Raw genomic sequence first — 12744 nt, forward strand, 5'->3', positions numbered from 1 at the left:
ACCTTAATGGTGGAGGATCCGCTATTCGGTGGAAGCTTATCTCTCGCAATCATTTATGATAGTTTCACCATAATAATTCTATCCAATTTACGTTGAATTGGTAACATTGCGGATGATACCAAACGATAGAGAGGCGTGCGTAGCCTTGGTCATCAGATGGTAGCACAAGACTTATTCCCGTAGGAAGTATAGTATGTGAAAACTATGAAGTAACCGCCTCTTCACGCGTCTTATATGGTCACACGTATAATTGTACTGTGCTGCAGTATAATCAAAACTATTATATTAAACATCGTGTGCTGCTGCACATAGGTGTACCTTTTTTCTTTTTCGCTCTTCGATGTGTCGTTAACGCACAATTCTCGAACAGAAATCTCACTGCCCATCAATCAAGGATCAGTGCATAACGAAGTGATGTGGTTTTCGTGACAGTTTTGCTCGCGCGGAAATATGGTTATATTTAGTATATGACGACCACAGTGTTTTACACCACGGAGTACTGCCACTCCCCCGTTCTAATATTTATACTGTTTCTCGGTTGCATTTAATAATCGAACGAAAATGGAAGATATCTTTCAATGGTGCCGCGAAGGGAATACTATACAAGTTCGCGTTTGGTTGGATGACACGGAACATGACATGAACCAAGGGTAAATGCCGAGAGATTCCCTCATCGAGAATGCCCCGGTTCTTTTCGTTTATGGTTGTCTGAAAACTGGTACTCTCTTCACCGCCTTTCCGACACTGCTTCTTTATTATTCTCAAAACAGGTCTAATACTTATCTCGCGTGTGGCTTTTGTTTTCGACCACACGCGAGATAAGCGTTAGAAGTATTTTGAAAACAATAGAAACACAATGCCGGAAAAGGAGTAAGAATAATACTAGCAAAAAAAAATAATTTTGGAGACTGCTTACTCCTCTTAATGTTTGTTAATACGATTCTCTTAATTATGGCTAATTTCACTTATGATTTCATTCTCTATGTATAGCGATGACCATGGATTCAGTCCGCTCCATTGGTGTTGCAAAGAGGGTCACTTGAAATTGGCAGAGTTACTGGTTAGCAGAGGAGCCCGCATTAACGCTACTAACAGAGGAGACGATACTCCTCTCCATCTTGCCTCTGCTCATGGGCACAAGGAAATAGTTCAATTGGTAGTCAGAATAATTAATTCGCTTGTTTGTACTCCATGTGTAATAAAAGATATTGGATAATGTTAAACGGGATTACTTCTAAGCGTTTTAATGAAGTTCACATTTGTAGTTACTTAGAAATCGTGCGGACGTCAACGTTACAAACGAACATGGCAACACTGCTCTTCATTACGCATGTTTTTGGGGCGATCAGGCAGTCGCGGAAGAACTAGTCGCTGCTGGTGCTCTTGTGTCCATCGCGAACAAAGATGGTGACACACCTTTGGACAAAGCACGAGGCCATTTAGCTAAGAGATTGCACGGTACTTGATAATTCATAAAAGAAGTTATTATTAACATCAACCTCTATCAACCGTTAGTTTTATTTTTCCCTTCTAGATTTGGCTGTAGAATATGGACAAGACTTAAAGAAGATCCAGTTCAAGGATCAGAGTTGGTTAGGTTTAAAAACTAGAAGCCGTAAGTGACATTGTATTCCATGAACCGAGTATTTGTTAGTAGTAATAATTACTGATGTTAAATTACATCATTTAGGTGATGCTACGTTGTCAAGGCATAAAGGGATAAACATGGCAGACCTATCTTTACACACTCATTTAGCTAGTACACCAAGCGGTGAAACTTGGCGTGGACGTTGGCAGAACAATGACATCGTGGCAAAAATTTTGAATATACGCGAATGTACGGCACGAATTTCGAGAGATTTTAACGAGGAATTTCCGAAATTAAGAATTTTTTCTCACCCTAACGTACTGCCTGTACTCGGTTGTGTCAATCAGCCACCGCAATTAGCGACTGTTTCACAATATATGGCACGTGGGAGTTTGCACAGGCTTTTACACGGCGGTACAGGTGTTGTCGTTGATACAGCTCGCGCACTCAGGCTTGCTCTGGACGTTGCAAGAGCCATGGCATTTCTTCACGGTCTCGAAAGACACAACAGATGTAGATTCCACCTTAATAGTAAACATATTATGGTATCAATCCTTCATTATTAGTGGAACAAGTCGTTACGACAGTGTTAGTCGTCGATTATGTCGATGATTAAACTTGTTTGCAGATCGATGAAGATTTAACGGCGCGTGTAAACATGGCGGACTCGAAATTTTCGTTTCAAGAGGTAGGTCGAATTTACGAGCCAGCGTGGATGTCTCCGGAAGCTTTGAGTAAACGTCCAGCTGACATAAATCTCGAGGCCAGCGATATGTGGAGCTTCGCCGTTTTGTTATGGGAACTTGCGACTAGAGAAGTTCCGTTCGCAGATCTATCGCCGATGGAGTGTGGCATGAAAGTTCGTTTGATATTTGTGCTTAAATGAACGTGAATTTTAACGAAGAACTACGTTGGTTTAAAAGTGGATATCAAATGTTTCGAAACCGCGAGAGTTTTCAAGTTTTGATTTAATTTGTGGTTAACCTTTGAATTTTGTTTCGTTTTATTTTGTTTTGTACTTCTTTATATTTTTTTATTTTTTATAGATCGCGTTGGAGGATCTACGCGTTAGCATACCACCAGGAATCTCACCCCATCTTGCTAAACTTATTAGAATTTGTATGAACGAGGATCCAGGAAAGCGTCCATCATTTGACATGGTGGTTCCGATACTTGACAAAATGAAACGTTAAATTTTTTTGCAGAATACTTCATTTACATCGTCAATTTTTATCGAAAGAGCTTCTCATTCCTAAAGCGACATAATGGACCTAATCAGATTGCAGTTACTATTGAAACACATCTAATACAATATCTCAAGGAATAACTGAATTATATTTTTTATACAATTTGTATTTAAAGAAACTATGTGTCTTGAACGTTCTTCCATAATATGGTTAGTTCTACACGGTAACCAAGGTAATTACGATCAAGTATTTATACAATTTTTAATATCAACTTCTTTCAAAATGTATTATGATCAGTTTTACATAATTGTTGATTTTGTTCATAGTAATACTGTTTATCAAATGTTGATTATATCGTCTGTAATAGTTATCTTTTTGTATTACATAATTCGAAATATGGCCAGCATACGTTGTATCAATATTGTGATTATTAATTATGATTACAACCCGGACCTTATACTCTCTGACATATTATTGTATATTAAAATCAAAATGAATAACAATATATAAATGCAGTAAGTACGAACAGTTATTCTTCCATCTTTTCCAAGCCTTCAAATTCTGGAATCCATTGGCCTATTTACTTATTAAACTTCAATCGTAAATGCGATGGGTTAAGGATATATTTCGGTGAATGTACAATTACGATCGACTTTAATCTCCTGACTCGGTAGGTCATTGGTTTTGAAATTATATATTGATATGCACCTCCTATCATTCCCTATCGAAATCGCGTTTCTGACCGCAACCCATAGGAGGAGACACTGTTCCAACGTATATAATAGCAACGAATTGCAACTAGCTTTCAGCAATCCAGGTCACGTCTTGGATGAACACGTCGTTCACATTACAGGTCCCCAAACATCGTCTGGCCAGAACGCCCGAAGACTATTTTGACGAAATACAGACTTAACCGTAATTTTTATATTTTTTTTATTTAACTCTTTTATGTTCATCCATCTTTTTACACAGCTACTGACCCTGTGAAAATCATTCAATAATAAATAATACGACTTGAGGATATTTATAAAACAGATACCATATCTCATATAGAACATAAGCCTTCAGACGCCTAAACAAACATACGATAATACAGGGGAATTTAAATGCAGAATTTGGAGAGTTGCTGATATATTACTAAAAATCTAGTAAATGATGGGTGAACCAATAGTCACAGTGAAACAAGGTAAACTACGAGGTGTTGTCACGAACAGTTCCTTGGGATGTCCGTACATCGCCTTCAAGAATATTCCGTTCGCCGCTCCGCCTGTTGGAAACCTCAGGTTTAAGGTCAGTTTCCGTTCCGTTTGCTACCAACTTTGAACTGATTCATCAAAAATCACTTATTTCATTTCGGCGTTTTCTCCGAATCCCATTGCAACTTTCGCATTTTACTTAATAAATTACAAAAATCGTGAGTTTGGTGAATTACATACTGTTGTTACGTTTCTTTGGTCACTGTAGGATCCGCAACCGCCCGCGTCATGGACAGGAATAAGGGACGCCACCAAGAACGACGTACGGTCAGCTATGCAGATGCAAGAGGTTGAGCCTTATGATGTATTCGGCACCGAAGACTGCCTCTACCTGAATGTCTATACCAATTCCCTCAACCAATCGAAACCTGTCATGTTCTGGGTCCACGGAGGAGCGTTCATAGTAGGCGGCGGTGGTTTCGATCGTGTAAGAGGCGACTATTTACTCCCGAAGGATGTTGTACTCGTCTCAACTAATTACAGACTTGGTGCATTTGGTTAGTCATGTATTATATAATTAAATAAATTATTCGGTGACTTAAAAAGAAGAAAAAAATATAATAAACGAAGTCCAGTCGTTATTCGAGTCGCATTTGCACAAAGTATTAAATTGTTAATATTATAGTTATAAGTTAATAAATATAGTTATAAATAACAATAGTTGCCATTAGAATTTATGTAGTCGATTTAACTATAATTAGGATGAATAGACATCCGTATTTAGATTTCGTTTTTCGTTTAATTCGAAGGATTTTTAAATCTGGGCCACCGAGTCGCGCCCGGAAATCAAGGTTTAAAAGACTTGATCGCGGCTTTGGAATGGGTGAAGGAAAATATCGCAAACTTTGGCGGAGACCCGAGCAACGTGACAATCTTTGGTCTGAGTGCTGGCGCGGTGCTGGTTCATGCGTTAGTTTTGTCGCCGCGAGCAAAAGGTAAATAATATTACTGATGGCCACGATGTCGATAAGATAAGGTGGTTCCGGTTTTACCGCGAGTTATCAAGGCGATTAGAAAATTTCCATCATCTTTCATTAATTTGATATTAATTGCAGGACTGTTCCACAAAGCGGTCATGCACAGTGGAACCGCAAATAGCAGTTGGTCCACCAAGAGCGTCGAACTGTCCTACAAATTCGTCGCGGCCCTCGGAAAGGATTCCAAGGACCCCGTTGAGATTTTCGAGTTTCTGCAAACGGTGCCCGCCAACGACATCGTGAGGGCTCAGCAATCCGTGCTGTCAATAGAGGCAAACAATTTTCCTTCAATGCTTTTGAGTGGTTTCATAGCATTCTTTCTGAATCAGGCTATAGCTTTTATATTTTAGATAAATATATACGATACACTGCACATATTAGCATAATCAATAATAGATAAGGACGAAGCTCAGTGTCATTCAATATTTGATTACTCATCCTGTGAATACAGTTACGTAATTAAATGTAGACACATGTGATGCTATTCATTACGTTTCGTAGGAACAAGTCACTTTTCAGCTTGCATTTGGGATGAATATGGACGCCGTGGCTGACAATCCCGTATTACCGGAGAAGCTCGAACAGTTACTCATGAAATGCGACAGTATCCCTATGATGATTGGCTGCACCACAGAGGAGTTCATTATGCTGGTCAAAGGTGACATTCATTTTCAGAAAAGCCTGCAGGAGTTAGACCGTGCTCAGTAAATTTGCTCTCCATCAGGTGACGATGAACGAAGTAAAACGCTCCTGAACGAATACCTGTCCGTGCACATCAGATACATGGCCTCGCTGAGAAACCTTGGAGAAGCGGACACGAATAAGTTAATGGAGACGGTGAAAGAGCAATACTTCGGTGGCAAACCGATGAACGAAGTGACCATACGGGAGGTCATTAACTTTTTAAGCGATGTCTATTTCGTCCTTCCTACGACGTTGTTGCTGGAAGATCGAGCGAAGAGGAACCAGGGGCCCAATTACCATTTTAGATTCTCGTACGTCGGCAACGAGAAGACACCGACCGATCTCTTAACAAAACGTGCCATCCGTGGTGATTATGTCGTCACATTTTACATTTTTCATTAAACAACCACGAACGAATTTCAATTAGCAACATTTGTTCTTATTTATTTTAGGAGCCTCTCATACGGACGATTCTGCGTATCTACTTTATCTGCCTCGCTCTAAGGCTGACAATCCTGACGCGCCAGCGGTTGGTACGAAAGACAGAATTACGTTGGAACGAATGACTAGAATGTGGACCAATTTTGCTAAAACTGGGTAAACGTTCAACGTGATCACGAACATTTGAAATTTATCGAGCAGATAGTAGTCTCCAACAATCTAGTAGCTAGCCTATGAAAGTTAAAATAGGATGAAAGTCAAGAGTGTAAAAGTAGCTTCGTTTTCCGAATGACGACCTTGAAAATTCATTGCACACGTCTCTACTAATGAGAATTCATAGCACGCGTATTTAACGGATTTTCAAAATCATTTATGTTGGAAACGAGATTCGGAAAAGTCATTTTGCGTCGCGAGAGTAAGATTGCTTTCAGTTGCCGTAGTGCAGACATTTTTACAGGGCATTTTATTTTGACGCAGGAATCCTACTCCAACTCATGACGAATTTATCCAGACAACTTGGAAGCCTGCAACGAAAAATCAATTTTGTTATTTAAACATTGGCGATGAATTAAAATTCTTACCCATTCCACCGCACATTTGGTCCTCCGAAACACGGACCACGTTCTGACAGAAATCGAGGAGAGACATGGAGAACGTGGAGGAGTCCGAATATTTTGATGTTTATTCTCATTTTATTCACATATTAGTTACTTGAATAATACATATAATCATCTTCTCTTGTTTACAAGAAAACAGACAGGTGCAAGGGAAATAATAAATACTTTATGCTTCTATGATTGTAAAATATGCTATTTACACGCTTTCTTATCGTCTGTAATTTTACGAGTACATTATTTGAACGATATACTTGAAGTAGAACGTATCTACATGAAAGAAAACGTTGAAATCGTATTTTGAATTATGTTATCGTAAGCTATGTTCGTTTGTTCGTGTAACGTTATGTTCGTTTTCCACCAACGAGACTGATAAGTAGCCTTACTAAAACAATACCTTCGTTTACGATAAAAATTGCTACAATTCAATCACTGTCACAAAAATTAACATCCAAGTTTTATCTCTTCGTTAAATTCACTAACGATATCCTGTCAGATTTCTCTCGTACTATAAGTCGAGTTTCTTGCGATGCATGCAGCAACTTTTAACGATAATGTTGTAATGTGCCGCGCAGTGTCCTCGAATATTACGGCCGATAGCTCCTTCGCAGTTGCGATTATGGTTTATTTATTCCAAAAGGCGAAGGCCTTTTGCACCCTCTCGTTGTGTGGTTTGCCTGGTGCCACAGTGACCGCAGGATACGAGCGTTGCGATACGTGTGACACGCTCGGGGGTGGCTTCGAGGCTGTCGCCTCCTTCTCGAACAGTTTCGCAGTCCGACTTACGTTTCCAGTCGGAACGAACTTGCTGCGAACCCTTCCGATTAACAACCTTGGGTCCTCAATTTCGTCAGATACTAAAAACAAGTACGTTTTTGCTCTTTACCCCATCGAATGTATACTTTCGATTTACTTGACAAGCACGCTTCACTTGTCTAACGAATATTTACTCAATAGCCAATTTAAGTAATATTTAAAAATCAGAGTAAATAGCTTTGCAAAATTAACGAAAAATGGAATGTTTAGGTGGCGTGAATGGTAGTAAAGTTAATAAAAATTACACATGAAAATAACACACCTTCATGCTGCCGATTAATTTCACGCGAAGCTTTAGTTACACCACTTATCGTGGTTACCTCGACATTTCCTTTGGTGCTTCTCTTTGGATCGGGAACCTCCACGTTCCCCAAGTTCCTCGACACGTCGCTGACATCCTCCAGCGATGTTCTACGACCTTCGAACTGCTCCACCTTTCGCAACACGCTCTTAACATTACCGTTGTTATTCTCACCGTCCATCTCTTCCTCCTTGATCGACGAAATCCCCAGCTCGTTCACCTGCTGCGACGACGTCGACAAGTTCGAAACACAGTCCCCGATACCAGAGTCTCGAGAGTCGCCTCTGAACACCCGACGAGATCTCTGCGAATCTGTACAGGACTCTTGGTCCACCTTCTCCTCCAATTCCTTCTCGATCTCCGAGATCGCGTCCTCTTTAGGGTTCGGGGATTCCGAGGTCGGCGTTGGACTTTGTCTGCATTTCCCCGAAAGGATTGCCATCCTGCCGAGCGCGCGAATGGCGTTTCCCGTTTTCTATCGCAACAAGCGGAACCACGCGGGCACGCAACGAGATCAACAAACGCATGCTTCGATTAGTGGTCGTTGACGGTGGCTAGATGTAACGACTTTGCGAATAAACTAGTTTTCTGTATTTACCGATGCTTTGCGTTTCTAACAAAAAGTGTTGCATTCACGTACTATGCGTGCGCAAAAATTTGAAGAATTTTCGAGTTACGAAAATCTTAATATTTGATGATTTTTGGCTGGAAAAATCTGATGTAGTACGTTATAGAGTCGTTCAATCTTGCCGGCTATTATTGGTAAGAATAAAATCAAGCCATTTAGAAAAAATGAGGGGGTAATCGTGGAAATACTTTACCGTGGAATTATTCAAAATATTTGGTAGACAGAACAATTTTAAAATGCTCGAGAAGCGTTACTGCTATATTTGCTGATACTTCTTGTTCAAAAATTTAAACGACTTACCGCAATTTTTAGTATGTTCGAACAAATCAAAACACTGCAATCTCATGTAATAATATACGGCGGCAAAACACGTAGAATCGAATATTAAATGGACTCCTACCTGCCACTTTCGTCGTATGATGAATTTCTTCAATTTTTCGGTCGGCAAGGCTATTCTGCTCATGGCTTCCGCGTGCTGCGCCATCCAAGGGTGCTGCAGACACTGTTTCGCCGACATTCGCAATCTAAAAATTACACCAATGGATATTTCGATAGAAACAATAACAAGCAGTTTAAAATCATACATTCATCAACAACCTTTTTAATGTTTAGGTTTTGAAGAGTGAAAAAATTCGAATGCTCGAAGCGTTTAATAGCAAATAGAAGCTTCTGAATCAAATCATTTCTCTACTTGGTATACATCCGCGAATTTGTTCAGAACATCGGCTCCTTACGATTAAAAATGGATAACTTTATGAAGTTACAGTCTCGAATGACAGACAGAGGATTAAATATTTCTAAAAAAATCTGTTCAACACATACTCCTTTCGTTTTACAAGTAGACTACTGATAAAGTCCTTGGCTTCGTTCGAGATCGCATCGAACGCCTCATCTTCCAGGTCGTAATCAGCTCGCATGATGTTCGCGAACGTTTCGATGTTGTTGTCACCCGCGAACGGCGACAGACCAGTCAACCTGAACATTCACAATCACTTCTTCATTTAACCAGTCTCAGACAAATGGCTAACATGAATTACTTATAGGACATTGAATTACTTACAGGACGTAACAGATCACACCGACACTCCACATGTCCGATTCGGTGCCGATCGGTTCGTAATTTAGAATTTCCGGTGGAATGAACTCTGGGGTGCCGAACAGTACTCTAATCGGAGAGTCTGGTTTTAGAGTTTGCGCTAGACCGAAATCGATCAGCTTAATCTGATGAGAAGTTCGCGTTCTGCACATTATATTCTCTGGCTGCAATCAGATTCGCTTTCAAGTCCATATTTCACTAATTTTCGAAGAAAAATATTCCTCACCTTCAGATCCAAGTGCACAACGTTGTTTTGATGCATATACTCGACGCCTTCGCAGATCTGCCTCATAAAGAGTATGCTGTCTCTCTCGGTAAGGGTGAAATCGTCGGCTACAACCCTTTCGAAAAGTTCACCACCTGAAATGCTGCGAGAAAAAGACGCATCACGTATTAGAAGTAAATTACTTAAATAAGTACGTAAATTTTGTCCTAGTCAAGCTTATCTCTTCTAGCAAACGAGAATCTATATAACGGAGAAAATATACGTTGTTATGTAAAAAGCTTACTATTCGGTGATCATCACGACTTCTCGGGGGCTCTCGAATGCAGCCACCAGAAGAAGAAGCTTCGGGTGCCGCAACATGTTCATTATTTTGATCTCTTCTCGAACCTTTTCGCGATCCTTCGACTTGATCGTCCTCACGAATTTCGCTGCGAAACTTGTGTGCGAGGACTTTTCGATTACTCTTCTGACAGTCCCGTATTGACCTTTGCCCAATTCCTCCAGCACTTCGTAGCGGTCGTTGAACAGTTGCCTATCTTCCATCTCCACTATTCGAGCTTCGAGCGGTGGTTCAAATTCTTCGAACAGAAAATTTTCCTAATAAATGAACATAGCTATAAAATAACCAATTCTACTAAGGATCAAACAAAGCTCCGTACAACGCGGATCGCGCCATGTTGTTCAAGAAGAATATCGCATCTTTTTCCACCGTTTTTTACCTTCTTCATCATCCACCAAACAAGTTTCCCCTTCCTTCGGGATCCTCACAAATTCTGATTCGTCTCCAGGTTCGCTAACGCCGTGGATGTTCTCAGCTCTCACGCGGAACCGATAACTCTCGCCAGGTACTACAGAATCGGTTTCGACGGCTGGCAACGCCAGACTCAGCGAGAGACAGGATTCCGCGATCGTCGTCCAGCTGGTCTCGCCAGCGCGGTTTATTTCGACGGTGTAACCGGTAACAGTGCAGCCTCCATCGTAAGGGGACGACCGCCAATTGACGGTCGCTGTTCCCGTTGAACAGCACACGTTGGGAATGCCCGCTGGCGGGTCGGGTGGACCTGTAAAAAAAGGCTTGTCGAATTAAATTGCGTTCGTAATTTAGATCTAGGGCAAACGAAATTATCCATGCGCGAATTGTTCTTTGTTTCTGTCATCGTCACGTGTTTCTTTTATTATTATGTATATATTTATATTAGTATTACATATTATATAGATTCATACTGTTCAAAAGGGTGAGATGCATATAAAATTGGTGTATCTTTTAAATTTCTCTTATTAAACCGACAAGCTGAGATAAAAAATGTTTTCATCTCGATTGAATATGAAAAATAATTCGGAGTTGCTTGGTAGTTTTCTTAAATGTAAATAATACAGCGTAAAGGGTCAATAGAATGCAGGCGGAAGATTGTGATCACAGTCCGGAATGAGCAAACGTTGACAGCGGGAGACTGTGATCTCGGTTACATGATAGATAACAGTGAGGTATTAGTTTAATTCGTAAATTATAAAATTAACTAGCACGCGAAGACCTGAGTTTACCTATTTAAGAACGTAAGAAATCGTGTAACTTTAAACTTACGAATTTTGTTCAATGGTTTCGTAATGTTTGAAGAGCACAGGTTTTAAATTAGAGTAAACATAAAGGATAGAAATTAAAAGACGAGTGTAAACTAAATTATTCATTTTCACAAGAGGTGAGGGAAATTTATTATCAAGCATAGTCCACTCTTGTTCACACAGTGATGATCACGTAAGACAATTTCAGACTATTTCTGATTAGGAAGTAACACGTTCCATGCTACGCGAGGCAAACTTTTTGTTCGAGCTATTTGAAACTTTCGTTGCAAAACGAAAGATGCAAGACCTCCTCTACACTCTTCTCTTGGTAATTACGGTGTTTGCACTATTGTAAAAATTGTAAAGTATATGCCAGAAGTAAAACTGTTTAATTGTAAAGCGGACAGTATTCAAAAGTCGGTCCGCCACGGGACGTGTTAAGAACAAACGGTTTTGTTTGTACACATTACCCATCTTGCTTTAAGCTTTCGTCTTCTTTCTTGCGATCGGTCGCGATCCTCAGCGATTCGTTGATGAAACCAGAAACACAGAATATCGTCAACGTTTCGACGCGTGACAAATTATTCTACGCTAAATATCGAAGCTTCAACGGCACAAACACTTCTTCAGCACTGGTTCGTTCTAACGCGATCCCAAGGAAAGAGGAAGCAGAGACGGGACCGGATAGTGGGAGGTGGAAGAAGAAACGATGGAAGGAGGAATCATTGCGTGATACGTCACGTGAGACTGTCGTCTGCCTTGTACATAAGAAGAGGAACTGGACCGTGTGACACGCGGTTCACGCACAATGGTCGCGTCGTTCTAAATTGCGTTTCCAACGACGAATAGACGGGACGCGAGTCGCAATTAGTCGAAACAAGTTGATCTAACACGCTCGAAAACTCTCACTTTCACGAATTTTACGTAATGACTCCGCTTCCGCGTAATCGACGGTCCTCCGCGACTTCGTCGGCATCTTCGAAAATCCGTTCCACCCCATTTGACTGATTATTTGCGAATAGTTTAATTATTTATCAAAACTACGCTTGCGAGAAAGATTTCAATCTTTCCTTTCGAATGTTTCACCACTTTAATGAATTTTAAATATGCCTCGATTTCACTAAAAATCCGAAACTGGTTTCATTTCAGATAAAAATAATATTTGCAGGAAGGATTTCTTGTCATTTGAAAATTAACTATTGTATTTTTGTTATTGTAATGTGATTTCCTATGTTATCGATGGAGTGTGGAACAAGAGTACTGGATAAATGGCGGGATATGACTGATGTATTTACAAATATTTCTAATACTACTGTATTTTATAAGTTAATTTCATTTAGATCCTTTCAAACCTTGTAAGTAAAATCGTT

General features: G+C 40.2%; 3 protein-coding genes across 3 annotated transcripts in view; 2 read left to right on the forward strand and 1 right to left on the reverse strand.

Moving 5' to 3' along the window:
* Positions 1–340: 340 nt before the first annotated feature.
* Ilk (integrin linked kinase) lies at positions 341–3301 on the forward strand. Its single transcript, XM_076902885.1, has 7 exons — positions 341–650; positions 991–1156; positions 1266–1458; positions 1535–1615; positions 1691–2133; positions 2217–2447; positions 2635–3301. The coding sequence occupies exons 1-7, from the start codon at positions 562–564 to the stop codon at positions 2779–2781; spliced, it is 1350 nt and encodes a 449-aa protein (XP_076759000.1). The 5' UTR covers positions 341–561; the 3' UTR covers positions 2782–3301.
* A 580-nt stretch (positions 3302–3881) lies between these two features.
* On the forward strand, positions 3882–6925 carry LOC143428155 (esterase FE4-like). The gene is made up of 8 exons (XM_076902870.1): positions 3882–4065; positions 4240–4528; positions 4781–4966; positions 5087–5280; positions 5510–5666; positions 5733–6059; positions 6145–6289; positions 6611–6925. The coding sequence occupies exons 1-8, from the start codon at positions 3928–3930 to the stop codon at positions 6759–6761; spliced, it is 1587 nt and encodes a 528-aa protein (XP_076758985.1). The 5' UTR covers positions 3882–3927; the 3' UTR covers positions 6762–6925.
* The window catches only part of LOC143428085 (uncharacterized), a 49340-nt gene continuing 43393 nt past the window's right edge, over positions 6798–12744 (reverse strand). The window contains exons 32-39 of the mRNA XM_076902736.1: positions 10534–10875; positions 10098–10392; positions 9815–9956; positions 9553–9752; positions 9315–9467; positions 8893–9016; positions 7826–8339; positions 6798–7604 (exon numbers count right to left, since the gene is read on the reverse strand). Coding sequence (XP_076758851.1) covers positions 7372–7604; positions 7826–8339; positions 8893–9016; positions 9315–9467; positions 9553–9752; positions 9815–9956; positions 10098–10392; positions 10534–10875 — 2003 coding nt within the window. The 3' untranslated portion in view covers positions 6798–7371. The remainder of the gene's footprint in view (positions 7605–7825; positions 8340–8892; positions 9017–9314; positions 9468–9552; positions 9753–9814; positions 9957–10097; positions 10393–10533; positions 10876–12744) is intronic.

The sequence above is a fragment of the Xylocopa sonorina genome, chromosome 10 (genome assembly GCF_050948175.1).
Source record: "Xylocopa sonorina isolate GNS202 chromosome 10, iyXylSono1_principal, whole genome shotgun sequence".
Taxonomy (NCBI): Eukaryota; Metazoa; Arthropoda; class Insecta; order Hymenoptera; family Apidae; genus Xylocopa; species Xylocopa sonorina.